Source organism: Rana temporaria, chromosome 2 (assembly GCF_905171775.1).
Source record: "Rana temporaria chromosome 2, aRanTem1.1, whole genome shotgun sequence".
Classification (NCBI taxonomy): domain Eukaryota; kingdom Metazoa; phylum Chordata; class Amphibia; order Anura; family Ranidae; genus Rana; species Rana temporaria.
In genome coordinates, this window is record NC_053490.1 from 94,964,825 (window position 1) to 94,981,235 (window position 16,411).

At 43.0% G+C, this 16,411-nt stretch overlaps 1 protein-coding gene across 3 annotated transcripts in view; it reads right to left on the reverse strand.

Moving 5' to 3' along the window:
• Window positions 1–16,411, reverse strand: part of PARP4 (poly(ADP-ribose) polymerase family member 4) — a 381,003-nt gene that overhangs the window by 260,336 nt on the left and 104,256 nt on the right. For all 3 annotated transcript variants that reach the window (XM_040340552.1, XM_040340551.1, XM_040340554.1), the window contains one exon: window positions 7,052–7,208. In XM_040340552.1, the coding sequence (XP_040196486.1) occupies window positions 7,052–7,208 (157 nt within the window). The remainder of the gene's footprint in view (window positions 1–7,051; window positions 7,209–16,411) is intronic.

Below are 16,411 nucleotides of genomic sequence, written 5' to 3' on the forward strand. Positions count from 1 at the left end.
TGTTTATGTCGTAGTAATGTATGCCACAGGTGCCTTTTGACATATTTTTACTGCTGCCGGGCGGCTCGGCGCCGGTGACCGGGGGTGGTTGTCCCCCCTCGCCTGTGCCTGGCACGCTTTGGATACGCTATTGCAATTGATTACATTCAATGTCTCTTTGTTACGACTGTACCTCTTGTACCACTGCTTTGTTTTTATTGCTGAACAAAAATAAAAAATTGTTATTTAAAAATAAATAAATATAGGAAACAATATTTTAAAGAATCTCTGAAGCCAAACTTTCTTCTAATTTGTATAAATTGGGAAAAGTAAAACCCCCTCAGGTGTTTTCTTACTATCTGTGTGACATTGCAGAGATTATTCTTTAATTTACATTCTGTTGACACAAGAGGAAGAGAGAGGAAAATTCTCCAAAGTGAGGGAAATGCTTTCAGACAGTTGTCACTTGAAAAGTGATCCCTTCAGAAGACCTCTACTCTTTTCCTGCTCATGTTACAACTCCAAAATATTGGATTTTCCTTCTCCCAATCACAATGATCACCAAGACAAATTGAGAGGGTTAATCTCTCGAACAGGGACACCGACACTAATAAAAACATCACAAGGGTTGTAACCTCTCAGCACTCAACTCAAACTAAATTTGTCTTTTGATATACTTTAAAATCAACGACCTAGGACTTCATGGAATATTGCGTTGAGATCAGTTATAGCTGCACTTTAATGACCAGACTAGATCAAATAAAAGATGAGACCATCAAGTACCAATTCGTTTCACTTAAAAGAGAAGTATGGTAATTTCCTTTCCCCATAATTATACTCCATCTAGGTGGATGCAGCATCGGTCCGATCCTGCATCTGTCCCCCGGCGTCTCTGCACTGAGAACTGAGCAATCGAACATTGTGATGGCTTGGTTCTCTCAGCTCTGCCTGTCAATCAGCAGCTCTCCTGCTCACGCTCACTGGACAGCTGAGCAGTTGAGAAGCTCACTGAGAGGCTGAGACAACCATCAGTCCAGGCATCTGGCAGATCCAGACTCCCAGAGTCGGGATGACGCCAGTGCCTGGACTGATCTGAGTGATGTTAGCAAAGAGTGGACTTCAGACCGCTCTCTGCTGAAAACAGGTCACAGCCGGCTGCGCAGTTTTTGGCTTCACAGCTGGCTGCCCACTTCGCTTTGTGAATGATTCCAAAGTCTTCTGGGAACTAAGAGGTGTTCCAGAAGACTGAGGAGGGGGAGAAGGGCAACTTCTGCTTGGATTGCCTATGCGACACAAGCAGAAGTAGAAGATATGTGTCAAAACTGAGTATCCACTCTCCTCCAAAACTACATGTCAAGTTAGGCAGGGGGGTGGGGTGTTAGGATGTCTTAAAATGGAACTTCCCTTTTTGGGTGGAGCTCCGCTTTAATAAGACAGGTTTGGCACTATATTCTGTAATCCATGTCATAATATACAGTACTATGTTGTGATATTAGATATGATAAGTAGATCAGACAGACAGACAGATAAGCCCTGTCAACTTTTTTTTGCCAAAGAAATCCTTTCAAAGTGAGTGAAGATTTCTCCTCTATACCTGTTCTGGTGATAACTCAAACTTTGGTATTTGCTTTAAAGCAAAACTCCAGAATCAGCAAAAAATCCCCCATTAGGACACCTCCCCTACACAAAACACTAAACAGTTATTACATTTGTGAAATTCCTTACCATTGAAGAGAAAAGTCAACCAATTAAAAAAATGCTGCATGTATTCTGCCAAGGAGGAGCTGTTGGCACAGAGATTACATCATATCCTCTTCTCTCTCTACACTGTAATCAAACTACATTTCCCATCGTGCTTTGTGAATGTGGGAAGGTACACTAGGCCTGTATATGTTAAATGTGAACAAGCACACTTCAACTTAAATCACACCCCTCATTCTGCAGGCAGCCAGCCACACTACTCAGTAGGAATGAGCTCCGGCGCTGCACTAACCACAGGCAGGGAGACATTTCCCGATCTCTGCAGCCGAGCATCGGGAATATGTCTCCATGCCTATGATTAGCGCAGCGCCGTGCAGACTTCCTGGCGGGCTTTGCACGTGCACGGTGTGAATATGCCGGAGCTTATCACTACTACTCAGTAACACACAGCAGGATAGGTAGGTTATAGCTTAGACATGCAAAGCATGTCTGTGCTTTCCCCCTCTAGCCACAACAGATAAACATATTGCCCTTACTTGCTTTATGTAATTACCGAACTGTAGACACATTCCACAATTATAAATTATACATACTGCACTCTGCAGTAATTCTATATTAGAAATATTCCTCCTCTTACTGCAGCTTTCAGATCTTTCTAACAGTAAGCAGTGCTGGTATGGTGTATGAGAACATCCCTAGCTGCACCACAGAAAGAGCCGGCCATGCTACTTTACAGCAGCATGTGACTGACACAAGTAAATGTCTCATGGGAAAAAAAGTGCAGCGCTAACTTACTAATCAATATAGCACAATAACGGTTGAACCCTCTAATGTATGGAAATCTCAATAAACTTTAATATTTTTTTTTTTAATCCACTTTATTTTTATCATTTTTCTTTTCTTGTTTCATACATAAATATGCCTATTCAGCATTCATTGCAATTCAAATGACATACATTGTACAACATTTTTACATTCCTATAAAATTCCAATGTACGTCTCTATGTTTTTATACCCCACCCCCTCCCCCCCTGTCCTCTGCACTCTACATAGAGAATCTATCCATCACCAGTTTTGGTGGTGCAACACTCGCATCTCTCAACCAGGAATACCAAATCTCCTGAAATGTACCCTCTGCTTTCCTTTGTTTGTAGGCCAAGTGTTCTCTACCCAACAGGGAGTTGACATATGCAATCCATTGCTTCCCTGTGGGAACCCCAGGGGCCATCCAATAACGTGCTATGAGTTTTCTTGCCAGATACAGCAGTCTTGTTATCATATAATACTTTCCTTTTGTATACTCTCCCGGGTCAATGGCCCCTAACAAGTATACTAGGGGATCTAATGGAACTGGTACCTGTGCTACTCTAGTAATACACTGTGATACTTCCTCCCAGTACCTATGAAGCTTTGGGCATCTCCAAATCAAATGTATAAAGTCCCCCTGCTGAACCTTACACTTTGGGCACATATGAGTATCCCTTCTTCCCCATCTATGTAGTTGTGGCGCTGTTCTGTAAGCCCTATGTAGGATAAAGAGTTGTGACAATTTATGCGACGCGGAGACGGATACCACCGGAACAGGTTCAAGTGCCCTCTCCCACTGGTCTCTGTCTATCTCCCCAATGTCTTCCCCCCATCTCCTGCGACTTCTAAGGGAGGCATGATTCTGAATTGTTGCTAACAATCCCTCATATATTTTTGTTATCTCCGAGCTTCTGCTTGCAAAACCACCGTCATCAAGGGTGACGGTGATGTTACCACCAGTGATCGTGTTTGTTGTTGTTTCTGTAGAGCATGCCGGAGCTGGAGATACTGATAGAAGCCCAGTGGGGCTAATTGGTATTCCCTACACAGCTGCTCATAAGTTTTCAGTACCTCACCCTCATACAGCTGTGAAAAGAACCAGATTCCCCTCTTTTTCCAAGAAGTAAAGCCTCCCAAAGTCTTCCGTAGCTTCCCCCATACCTTTCTGATGAGGGTTCCTGTGGGTGCTGACTGTGGCATACTGGGCAAGCCCATCTCAAGATGGGAGGTTAAAAAAGGAGGTACAGCGCAAAAAACAGTGAATATTGATAGTAAAAACCTAATGACTGAACATAGGTATAAAAATAAAAATACACAAAAAATATATATAAGAAAGTGGCCTGAATACACAAGCAATCAGAGATCCATGCTAAATGTGAATGAATATTAATCATAAAGTCCAAACGTGTCACATGAAGGACAGTGAATAATTAAAGTCCAAAAACTAAAATCTCCAATGTGAATCAAGGTGAATCGCTGATATTATACTCAAGATGTGACATCAGAGGAAGTCCATGCAATCTATCCACCAAAAAACACCCAGGTGATGTAGTGTTGAAGTCTGCTTACCAGAGCAAATGACCACTACAGCTGTCAGTATAGGCACAGGATTTATTTAAAGTCTCCCAACAAGACTAAGGGGAATACGGTTCCTAGATCCTGGATGTTGCTCTCATATATTTTTTTTTTTCTTATAAGAAATTTATTTTCTTTGAAAAAGTTTTTCCATTTTGCTCAAGATGGGAGGCTGCCTTTAATGAGGGAGCAGTACCGGTCACCATATTTCTATTGGGATCTTTTCCTTCTTCCGTGTCCATCGCGCCAGCTGTTGTATCTGCGAGGCTAAAAAGTACGTTTTGGGGTGAGGTACCGCCAGTCCCCCCCTATCCTTCCCATATTGTAAAGTGGTTAAACTAATCCTAGCTACCTTTTTCTTCTATATCAACTCCCGCATCTGGGTATCAATTCTTTTAAACCATTTGTTCGATATCCACATCGGTGAATTATGGAAAATATATAGGAGTTGTGGAGCCCATACCATTTTAATTAGATTGGCTCTCCCTACCACTGATAGGGGGAGTTTGCACCAGCTGTCGGATAAACTTTAATATTACCACAATACCAGTCTCTGTGATATATAACATCACATATAATACACATCATATTGAAAATAAGACATAATAAATGACTGCAAACTTTGCAGGGATGGTGGAAACCCCTCCTACAGATATTTGGCAGTGGACGGTGTCAGTAAAGCAGTGCACGGTGTAACTGCTCATCAGTGCAATCTCATCAGTGCCCATAAGTGTGATCTCATTAGCGCCCAAATGTGTGGTCTCATCTGTACCCGAATGTGTGGCCTTATCAGAGCCCATAAGTGTGGTCTCATCAGTGTGAAAAATGTGCAGATACTTATCCATCATGCCATACCATCAGGGAGGTGTGCGTTTGCCCTCCAAATTTATTCTGCAGCAGGGCAATGACCCTAAACATGCAGCCAATGTAATTAAAAACTATCTTTAGTGTAAAGAAGAACAAGGAGTCCTGGAAGTGATGGTCTGCCTCTCACAAAGCCCTGATCTCCACATCATGGAATCTGTCTGGGGTTACATGAGGAGGCAGAAGGATTTGAAGCAGCCTAAATCCACAGACAATCTGTGGTTAGTTCTCCAAGATGTTTGGAACAACCTACCTGCGGAGTTCCTTCAAAAACTGTGTGCAAGTGTACCTAGAATTGAAGAATGAATGCTGTTTGGGAAGGCAAAGCGTGGTCACACCAAATATTGATTTGATTTGGATTTCTCTTCCATTCATTTACTCCATTTTGTTAATTGATAAAACGAAATTATTATTACCTCTATTTCTGAAAGCATTCTTAATATACATTTTTTTCACACCTGCCTAAAACTCTTGCACAGAAGTGTATATAGTAAATATTAAATATTAGGCGGAGTCTCGCACACTACGTAATTTCCAGTTTCTAGAGCAGTGGGTGGAACGCAGCTAGGGCGCACGCCGTGAAACCCAAGCTCTGGCTATATAAACTGCCACTTATCAGCTGTTATACACCGGCTTGGTGCTTTTGCATGTTTTTATGATTTTTTTTACAATAAATCAGTCTTTTTGGTAATACACCATGGGAGTGCTTTTGTCTCTGTCCACATGAGGAACGTATAGTGCCATTAGCCACCGCGCTTTTTTCTATTGGATATCTAGTGGAGTGTGAAGTGACTACTGCCCTGCTGTATACAAGGACCGACCGTATGGAGACATCAGGACCTGGTCATATATGCAAAATACCCTGTAGGGGTTATAGGATCTGGTGAGTGGGGACATTTGAGGGGTAGCACAGAATTTACCTACTATATGCTGTGATATAGCACCACCTCACTCTGGAGCTGTTTGGAGATACCTCTTAGGCCGTGTACACACGGGCAAACATGTACGATGAAACCGGTCCGCCGGACCGTTTTCACCGTACATGTCTGCCCGTGGATTTCTGTACGATGGCTGTACTAACCATCGTACAGAAATCCGCACGTAAACAATACGCGGGGCATGTCCGCGGCGTCGCCGTGACGATGACGCGGCGACGTGGGCGTGCCTGCCAGTTAAATGCTTCCACGCATGCGTCGAAGTCATTCGACGCATGCGAGGGATGGCGGGCGCTCAGGCAATTTACGGTAGTTCTGTACAGACAACCGAACATGTCCGAGCGGGCAGGATTCCAGCGGACTGTTTTAAAACAAGTCCAGGAATATTTGTCCGCTGGGAAAAGGCCCGGCGGGCAAATGTTTGCTGGAATCCTGCACGCTCGGGCCTCCGCGGACCAGTTTCAGCAGACATGTTTGGTTGTGTGTACGGGGCCTTAAACATTGCCTTATAAAAAAAATTAACTTTCTGATGGGGATATAGCTTTGAACTTTACTTCAGGACAGTTGCTAAACAACACCAACTTTATGTGTGCTTGGCTGCTGGAACTAAGCTCACTTTGGTTACACACCTGGCCTTAGGCACATGGGATTTTTTGGATTTTTGTTGTAATTATCTCTTTAACAATTATGTAACACTGTTATTTATTTTACACGTTCACTTTTTAGCACATTTATATTTATGGTTTAGCACATTTACACCATTGTGACCACATGACCTAACAATCTAATTTGGAGATTTTTGCTGCACTATTGACACTGAACTGGAGGTTTATTATACTACCTGTCACTGTTAGCGTTTTTTAGCGTTATTCACATTTCCAGGAATATATCGTGATTCTGTGGCCTGTTTTAGCTATTAGAATGTACCACATTTTATAATTGGAGTCACATGTGCTTTGCATATCCTATGCCTGTCAATTATTTGTTCTATCTAGACCATCTGGTTATCCATTAGATCTTAGGTACCCCCAACATACACATTATAATTTTAGAACCTCCCTGGGGAGTTTTTTTAGGGGGGGCTGCAACCTTTACTGTAACCTACCTAAGCACGGATTATTCATTTAAAAAAAAGTAGTGTATATACTTGAGGTTATAGAAACGTAAACATTGTGCAGTGCGCTTCTTACCTTCTGTGGGCTCACAAGTTGCCATCTGCTCATTCTCATTCTCCAGTAAAGTTACTGCAAGTTCACTGCTCAAATTAGGTGTGTCTTTGCTAGTGCAAAACTGAACAACATATCTAATCTTCACCTGATTTACATTATACACCACAAATTCATCATCCTGGAAAATAAGTAAACATTTATTATGTTAGATTCTAGACAAAATGTAAAGCCCAAAAGAATAATCTTTATTTATTACTCTAAGGCAGTCAGGTGCACATACAGTAATAAATATGCTACTGCGCTTCAACATGCTGCACCACCACAACATAGTGGTGCAGCTCTCCAGCAGTCTGGCATGCCAACCCCCCCCCCCCCCAACAATGTCCAATCAACAACATTTCTTTATCGTGTACCATGGGACACAGAGCCTCTATTTGTTACATAGTGGGTTGTATGGTCACCAGAGGTGATTGGACACTGGCACAACCAATGAAGACAAGTTCCCCTCCATATAACCCCTCCCCTAAGGGAAGAGCCTCCGTTTTTTCGCCAGTGTCTAAGGTGCTGGACCTGATTAGAATGTGCTAAAAGAAACTCTTCCAAAGAAACCCTTGGGGGGGTAAAAGAGCTACACTTTCGGGTCCATCCAAGACGCCTAAAATGTTTTGCCAAAACTGGATGGTATCCGGACCTCGTGGACGAGGTGTCACCTGTAATGTCTCTCTTCGGAGGACTGGGCTCTAGGGTCCAGCACTTTCGATACAATCCGCTAAAAGTCCTGGCAGAGTCTTTTACAAGGCCCAGGGAAAAGGCCTCCTTTAAGTAAAAACCCATATACCTGAAGGTTGGCACACATACCCCACCGTGATGGGGGAAGATGGGTTCTGCTTGGCAGAAAACCTGCAGCAGGGATAAGGTAAGCCAGGAAAGAGTCCTAAGTTTTACACTTAAGGACCTTTCCTATTTTGGAGTAGGTGTCTTTTTTTCTGGCCACCACTGGAGGGAGTAAAAAGCCGAGTTCCACACACCATGCTCCAGAGCAGTGTCAGGTCCTTCAGACAGCACACTCCTTCTGCTGCAGAAGCTCTGCCATGAACGTCTGCCTTTCCCCTCAGGCAGGTGTCGGGGGGATCTTCCTTGCGTCTGATCACCGCCATTGCCCCCTAGGTCAGGGGCGCACTTTATGCTATTAGCAATGGGAGAGGGTGGGCCCGTGAGCGTGCACGGGCGCGCACAAATGCGCAGGCACGCTATTCCTATGGCAAATACAGGCACAAAGTGATAAAAAGGAGCCTCACAAGCCTAGAGCTTTCCTTGAAGGGACACAGCAGCATAAGGGCACATAAGATCTCCATGTGGTTGGCTGAGCACTCCCAAGATAAGACACCTACTCTAGCATGAAACTGTGTTTTATTAGTTGTGTGAAATTGCTAAACTAGCACAGTAGTATATGTATTTTTTGGTACCTTGGCTTTGCTTGGTAATATGTCTTCCCAAAGAAGAAGTTCTGAGACTAAAAACTAAAAATCATCGCCGTCTGAGACAGGAGGCTCTAGCCATGCCTGCTCGGTACCTTCCTCTCCTGTGATATCTGATGCACCTATACAGGATGAGCCATTGCCTCTATCTGGAGTAGCAGCCTCTCCTGTGGTGCCTGTGCCTGCATATGTTACGGAGGACTCTCTGGCGACAACCCTTAACAACTTAGAAGGGAGAATTGCTGAGTTAATCGCAAAGTCCTCACAAAAGGACAAAAAGCGAAGCAGATCTCCTTCTGTTGTTTTAGAGCTTCTTTCAGAAAAAATTAAAGAGGATGAGGATGGTCTAGCCCCATCAGGGGATGAGGACTCAGAGGCATCAGGGATATCAGAAGAACCTTTTTGTGCTTCCCAGGTTCTGAAGTTGCAGGTGCAATATTATACTGAAGCTATACACTCTACATTCAAATTACCCTCTTCAGAATTAACTGAATCACCTGTCTCCTCTCTGGGTTCATTAAAATCCCCACAGGGTGCCTGTGCCTTTCCGATCCATCCATTACTGGAGAATCAGATTTACGCAGACTGGAAACATCCGGATAAGCGTTTTTCTCCTCCTAGAAAGTTTGAAGTTCTTTATTCTATGAAGGAGAAGTTTACCAAAAAGTGGAGTCTGCCTGCTGCGGATGCAGCTATTTCTTGTGTAAATAAAAGCTTAACTTGTCCGGTGGACAATGTCCAAGTATTTAAAGATCCTTCTGAGAAGTTGGAATCTTTACTAAGGTCTTCTTTTCTCCTGGCGGGCGCAGTAACCCAACCTGCTGTGGCGGCAGTTGGTATGCGTCAGGTCTTAAAGGATCAGGTGAAGCAGGGGCTGAAAAGATCTGCCTCCGGAGAAGGTCACATTTTGGGAGAATATGCCTAGGGCCTTATGTTTCACAGTGGATGCCATTAGAGATTCTATTCAACAGGCATCTCGCCTTACGCTCCAGCTGGTGCATATGTGCAGAATTCTTTGGCTAAAGCATTGGTCAGCAGAAGCCCCATGAAAAAAGCTCTTGGCCAGTTCCCCTTTCATGGCGAACGCCTCTTTGGGGATGATTTGGAAAAGTATATTCAAAAGATATCGAGCGGTAAGACCACTCTTTTGCCGGAAAAGAAAAAAAAAACAAGCGTCCTTGTTTTAAAGATTCTCTCTCCCCGGGCTCCTGGAAGATCTGCCTTCAGCCAGTGGTGACGGCATTTTCAGCCAGCCACAAAGGCAAAGAGAACCAGGCCCAGAAGAATAAGAAGCAGTGGGGTTCAAAAGGCAAGCAAAAATCCGAAGCCTCTTTATGAAGAGGCTCTCCCACTCAGCCGAGTGAGGGGGAAGATTTTGGCAGTTTTCAGCGGCATGGCAGACAGAGATCCAGGACAAGTGGGTAGTTTCTGCAGCATCCCTAGTGTACAAGCTGGTATTTCGAGAGAACCCACCTTACCGGTTCCTAAGTTCAAGGCTCTCCAAAGATCCATTAAAAAGAAAATCCTTCTTCAAAGGATTGGATCACTTAATGTCTCAAAGGGTAATCATGGAAGTACCCCTAAATGAGCAAGGTTTAGGTTTTTACTCAAACCTCTTTGTGGTTCCAAAACCAAATGGAGATGTCAGACCCATTCTGGATCTAAACTCCCTGAATCAGTTTCTGAACATTCGCCATTTCCGAATAGAAAACTATTCGATCCGTGGTCGCCACCCTACATCCCGCTCACCAAAAGTTCCTAAGGTTTGCGGTAAAACTTTGCCACTTCCAGTTTGTGGCTCTGCCCTTTGGTTTGGCAACCGCGCCCCAAGTATTTAAAAAAGGTTAGGGCCCCTCTGTTGGCAAAGCTGAGGGCATGGAGCATAGCAGTGATGGCCTACCTAGACAATCTACTTGTGATAGATAAGTCAGCGGCAGGATTAAATCATGCAGTGCTCAATACAGTAAAATACTTGGAGAATTTAGAATGGATCTAAACTTACAGAAATGCTCCCTGCAAGCCCAAAGAAGGGTAGAGTATTTGGGCATGACCATATACACAGCCCAAAGCAGGGTATTCCTGCCAGAGCCAAAGCTCAAGTCTTTAAGAAAATTGATCCACAAAGTCAGGGCGAAGAGGAGACCATGGATTCGCCTCTGTATGAGGCTATTAGGGAAGATGGTGGCCTCCTTTGAGGCTGTTCCCTACACCCAGTTTCATTCAAGACTACTGCAAGGCAATATTCTAGCAGCCTGGAACAGGAAAAGTCAAGCTCTGGATTTACCCATGCGCCTATGACCACAGGTGCGCCAGAGCTTAAGTTGGTGGTTAAAGGCCGAGAACTTGCGGAAAGGAAGGTCCTTTCTCCCAGTCACCTGGAAGGTGGTGTTTATGGATGCCAGCCTGTTGGGCTGGGGAGCAGTGTTAGAAGAAGCTTCAGCCCAGGGTACCTGGCCCAAGACCGAAGAAAGACTGCCCATCAACTTACTGGAGATTCGGGCAGTATACTTAGCCCTCAGAAGCTGGACACACAGGTTACAGGGCCACCCTGTTCGGATTTAATCTGACAATGCTACGGCAGTAGCTTATCTCAATCACCAAGGAGGCACCCGAAGTTGTGATGCTCGGGAGGAGGTGAATTGGATTTTGACATGGGCAGAAGAACATGTTCCTTGTCTTTCTGCAATCTTCATTCCAGTGGTAGAGAACTGGCAGCAACTGTCTCCAGGAGAGAGGTCTCTCCACCCCAATGTCTTTCAGGCAATATGCCAGAGATGGGGGACCCCGGATGTAGACCTGCTAGCTTCCAGGCTCAACAGGAAGTTGACCAACTTTGTGTCCAGGACGAGAGATCCGTTGGCCTACGGTATGGACGCTCTGATAATTCCTTGGAATCAGTTTTCACTGATCTATGCATTCCCTCCAAATTGGCCCAGGAGACCCTGGTAAGCAAAGATCAAAAAGATGGTGGTAGGAAGACCTTGGGTGCTTCCACTACGTCACAACATACTGTCACAGGGTCCAGTGTTCCACCCTTCCTTACAGAAGCTAAATTTGACGGTCTGGCTACTGAGACTTACATCTTAAAGAAACAAGGCCTCTCAGGTCCAGTTCTTGCTACACTCATTAACGCTAGAAAGCCAGCCTTCAGGCTAATCTACTACAGAGTCTGGAAGGCGTATGTTTTCTGGTGTGAATCCAGAGGGTGGAATTATCAAAAGTATGCCATAAGTAGGATTCTCGCCTTTTGCCAATTAGGAGTGGATATGAAATTAGCACTGAGTACCATCAAGGGTCAAATATCGGCTCTATCAGTCTTTTTTCAGAGACCGTTGGCATCTCATTCCCTAGTCCGGGCATTCATTCAGGGAGTACTGCGGATAAATCTGCCAGTCAAGTCTCCCTTATGTCCCTGGGATTTGAACTTAGTATTGTCAGTCCTTAGTCCTTAGTAAAGCAGCCTTTTGAACCTATCCGCCATATTTCTTTGATTCTTTTGAGCAGGAAATTGGCCTTTTTGATTGCTATCTCTTCTCCTAGAAGAGTATCAGAGTTAGCAGCTCCTTTGTGTAAATAGCCTTATTTAGTTTATCACAAGGACAAAATTGTACTACGCCCCCATCCTACCTTTCTTCCAAAGGTGCATCAGCATTTCGTTTAAATCAAGACATTGTTTAGCCTTCCTTTTTTCCCTGAGCCATGATCAGCGGGGGAAAAGTTATTGCACTCTCTAGATATAGTGAGAGCAGTAAAAGTTTATCTGCAGGCAACTGCCCAGATACACAAAATGTTTTGTTTATTGCGCCAGATGGTCCCAGGAAGGGCCAAGCGGCATCAAAATCCACCATTTCTAGGTGGATTCAACAAGTAATTATTCAAGCTTATGGTTTAAGGAACAAGATTCCTTCTTTTTCTGTTAAGGCGCACTCTACCAGGACAATAAGTGCTTCATGGGTAGTGCATCACCCGGATTCGATGGCTCAGATCTGTAAAGCTGCAACTTGGTCTTCAGTCCATATATTTACCATATTCTACCAAATAGATGTAAGAGGACATGAGGATTCTGCCTTCGAGCGTAGTGTGCTGCAGGCATCAGTATAGGGCTTCTTGTCCGTTAGCGGCCTCCTTGGATCTGTGTCTCCCACCCTTCATTGAGCATTGCTCTGGGACATCCCACTTTGTAGCGAATAAAGGCTCTGTGTCCCGTGGTGTACGATAAAGAAAATTGAATTTTTAATAACAGCTTACCTGTAAAATCCTTTTCTTGGAGTGCACCACGGGACGTAGAGGTCCCTCCCTTCTATGGGAACCTTACTGCTTTGCTACAAAACTGAGGTACTTCCCTTAGGGGAGGGGTTATATGGAGGGGAACTTGTCTTCATTGGTTGTGCCAGTGTCTAATCACCTCTGGTGACCATACAACCCACTATGTAATGAATAGAGGCTCTGTGTCCTGTGGTGTACTCCAAGAAAAGGATTTTACAGGTAAGCTGTTATTAAAAATCCTATTTTCTCAGGGAGCTAGAGCACTATTGACTAAAGTGGTGTGAAGGGATGTGTGCTGGATCATTGAAAGGTCAGGCTGCTACATTTTGGCTAAGAGCAGCGGTTTAACCTTATGGGCTTTAATTAGCTTAGTGAATGGTGTAATCTTACGCAAACCTGTGCAAGGAGATTTAAAAAAACTGTTTTGTTTTATTTTTATTCACACATGATTGGATGATTGAGGTCAGTACAGAGTTAACAAATTCACAGAGCAAAGTTAAAATTTCCTTGCAAAATTTAAATTTGGGAGACCTGATGAAACCTCTGGTGCTACTTCGCTGTATTCTTTGACACCCTGTAGATGAGGGTTGAGAACGTTATAACTTTATCTGGATTGTTACACTGAAAAATGTTTTTATTAGAACTATAGTTTGGAGGGAGTATTTTTTCTGTAAACCCATAATTATTTTTTGTTTGATGGGAATTGCCATTTCCAAAGTCGAGGGGTCTCCATGGGTGCCAGAGTTGCACCCATTAACGAGCAACATCGACATGGATTGTTGGGAAGAGTGCCACATCTTTGGAGACATTAATGCCTTTAGGTCCCAAATTAAGCTATTTTCTCTGTACATTGACAGTTTAATTTTTATAGTTGATAGATACAATAGGAGTTGATTTCCTAAAACTTGACAGTGCAAAATATAGCGCAGTTGCGCACTGAAACCAATCAGCTCCCAGGTTTTTTTTCAAAGCTTAATTGAACAAGCCGACGTTAGAAACTGATTGAGTATCATGAACAGCTACACCAGATTTTGCACTCCAATTTTAGTAAGTCAACCTTGGCATGTCAGTGGAAAAGATCCTGCATTGAATACTAAAAGTTTAGCTTTGAAGAAAAGGAAACTTATAATAACTGTTTACTAAGATTTAACAGTTAGTGGATCTTGTCTGGATTATAGAATCTATGTACAAGTGCATTGTAAACCAATTTCTCGGGAACCCCTCCTCTGTGTGCATAGTTGTCATCTGGCTCATTTGAGCAGGACCATACCCAGGGGTCAATTTATCAGATCCTGGCGTGATTGCTCCACCAAGGGGGACTTTTAGTTAGATGCAAACAAGGTTTATTGAACAGGGTTACAATTGGTCAAATGTAGATCAAGCATATCTATCTGCAAGGAGTATTCCAAAGAAGGGGTTGTTGAAGCATGGAACTAAAAGGAATCATGCATATATAATGGTGTAAATAACCCTGCACTGCCAGTATACAAATTAGCGACTAACACGGTTGATTGGATCAAGCTAAAAAAAGTGGATATATTATGTGTAGCGCTTATAAAAAATGAGAAATAAAACCCAATTGATATATAATGGTGAGGGGGTATGCCCCTAGAATGTGATGTGCTCACTGTGACAAAACTGATAAATTTGATAATAAAATTATACAACAATTCATATAGAGAACATGAAGTCCATAAATGAGATATTATAAAGTCCAACAGTGTCAGATGAAATAACTGAGAAGAAGGAACATTAAAATATTCCAAGTGACTCTTGTAGGTAAACAATTGTAACTCTTGTATAAGATGTGCAGACCCACCACTGATAAAAAAAAAATTATTGATTCCATTTCTACGGGCATTTGAAGGCTTTAAGATATATCCATTGATGACATCTCAGCTTTCAATCCCCTGGTCATAACAACCTATGCTTTTTAGGCTCATGGAGACATAAGTTCCCCTGAGTCCATTCCATCTGGTAAACCTACACTTTTTTTTATCAGTGGTGGGTCTGCACATCTTATACAAGAGTCACGATTTTTTACCTACAAGAGTCACTTGGAAGATTTTGATGTTCCGTCTTCTTAGTTATTTCATCTGACACTGGTGGACTTTATATTAATTAATTGATGGACTTCATGTTCTCTATATACATTTTTTTATAATTTCATTATCACATTTATCAGTTTTGTCACAGTGAGCACATCACTTTCTAGGGGCATACCCCCTCACCATTATATATCAATTGGGTTTTATTTCTATTTTTTTAAAAGTACTATACATAATATATACAATCAAGGATATATAAATCAAGAACCGGTACTTGATCTGTAACCTTCATAACTGAATACCATTTTGAGTGTGTGAGAAAATAACATACGGTAATCTACATAAGCATTTACATTTATTATATGGTGATATTGAGTTAAAGAAGATATTTTCCTCTGGAGTTCCCCATGGGACAAAGCTCTACAAACTAAGAATTTGAGATCACCGAGTTCATTTCTTTCCAAAAGTAAAATAAAAAACTTGGTTGAGCTCTACAGGCAAATTCAGGTGTGGAATCGGCCTGTTGATTAAAGTAGTTGTAAACCCACTTTTTTCACTTTTACCTACAGGTAAGCCTATAATAAGGCTTACCTGTAGGTATAAAGATTATCTCCTAAACCTGTACGGTTTAGGAGATATTCCCCTCGCAATGCGCCGCTGATTGCAGCGGCAAATGCGCAGGGGGGAATCCGCGGCAAAAGGACCGTAAGCCGCCGGACCTTGCCGAATTTAAATCTCCCGCGCGCACGCGCGGGAGTGACGTCATCGCCGCTCCAGCCAATCACAGCGCTGGAGCGGCGATACCTGGAAGACATGCCGAAGCAAGATGACATCTCGCTCGGCGTGGACCAGGTAAGTGTTCTTCACCTCGTTCCGAGGTAAGTATTTCATAATCAGCCAGCATGCGGTGCATACTAGCTGATTATGCCCTTTGCCTTGCAGGTTTAACAAAAAAAAAAAGTTTATGCGGTTTACAACCGCTTTAAGCTGTGCTTATCTGAGAAATGCCTATATGATTCAGTCATTTGCAAATGGTTGTTCTGTCCACATTAAATAACTAGTGAACTGTCACACAAGATACATAATTAATGTTATCTTGTGTGTTATGTGTCATATACAGTATGTTAGGAGGATGACCAGACATTGATATGGCCGTTTAGGAAACCATCTTTGCAACATTAAAGGGGTTGTAAAGGTAAAACTTTTTTCCCCCAAATAGCTTCCTTGAGGGGGGAGGGGGCGAGCAGGAAGGTCAGGACGCTATCTACTTTGCAGGTAGAGAAAGGAGCTGTGTGTTAGTGGGCGTCCTGACACTCCTGCTCGCCCCCTCCCCCCTCAAGAGGCTTTCTCCACACCAGGGAGAAGTGTCACATTACTGTGTGTAGTTACAGACAGAAGAACAGGAAGTGAGGATTTCTCAGAAGAAATAAGGACATTTAAAAGCAAAATCGAAGGATGAGGTAGGTGAAGGAGGACTGCACTAAGGTAAAGGAATTTATTTAGGGAAACCAATGTTTACCTTTACAACCCCTTTAACATTAGGACCAATAATAATAATAATAAAAAAAAAAGAATGCAAAACATTTTAA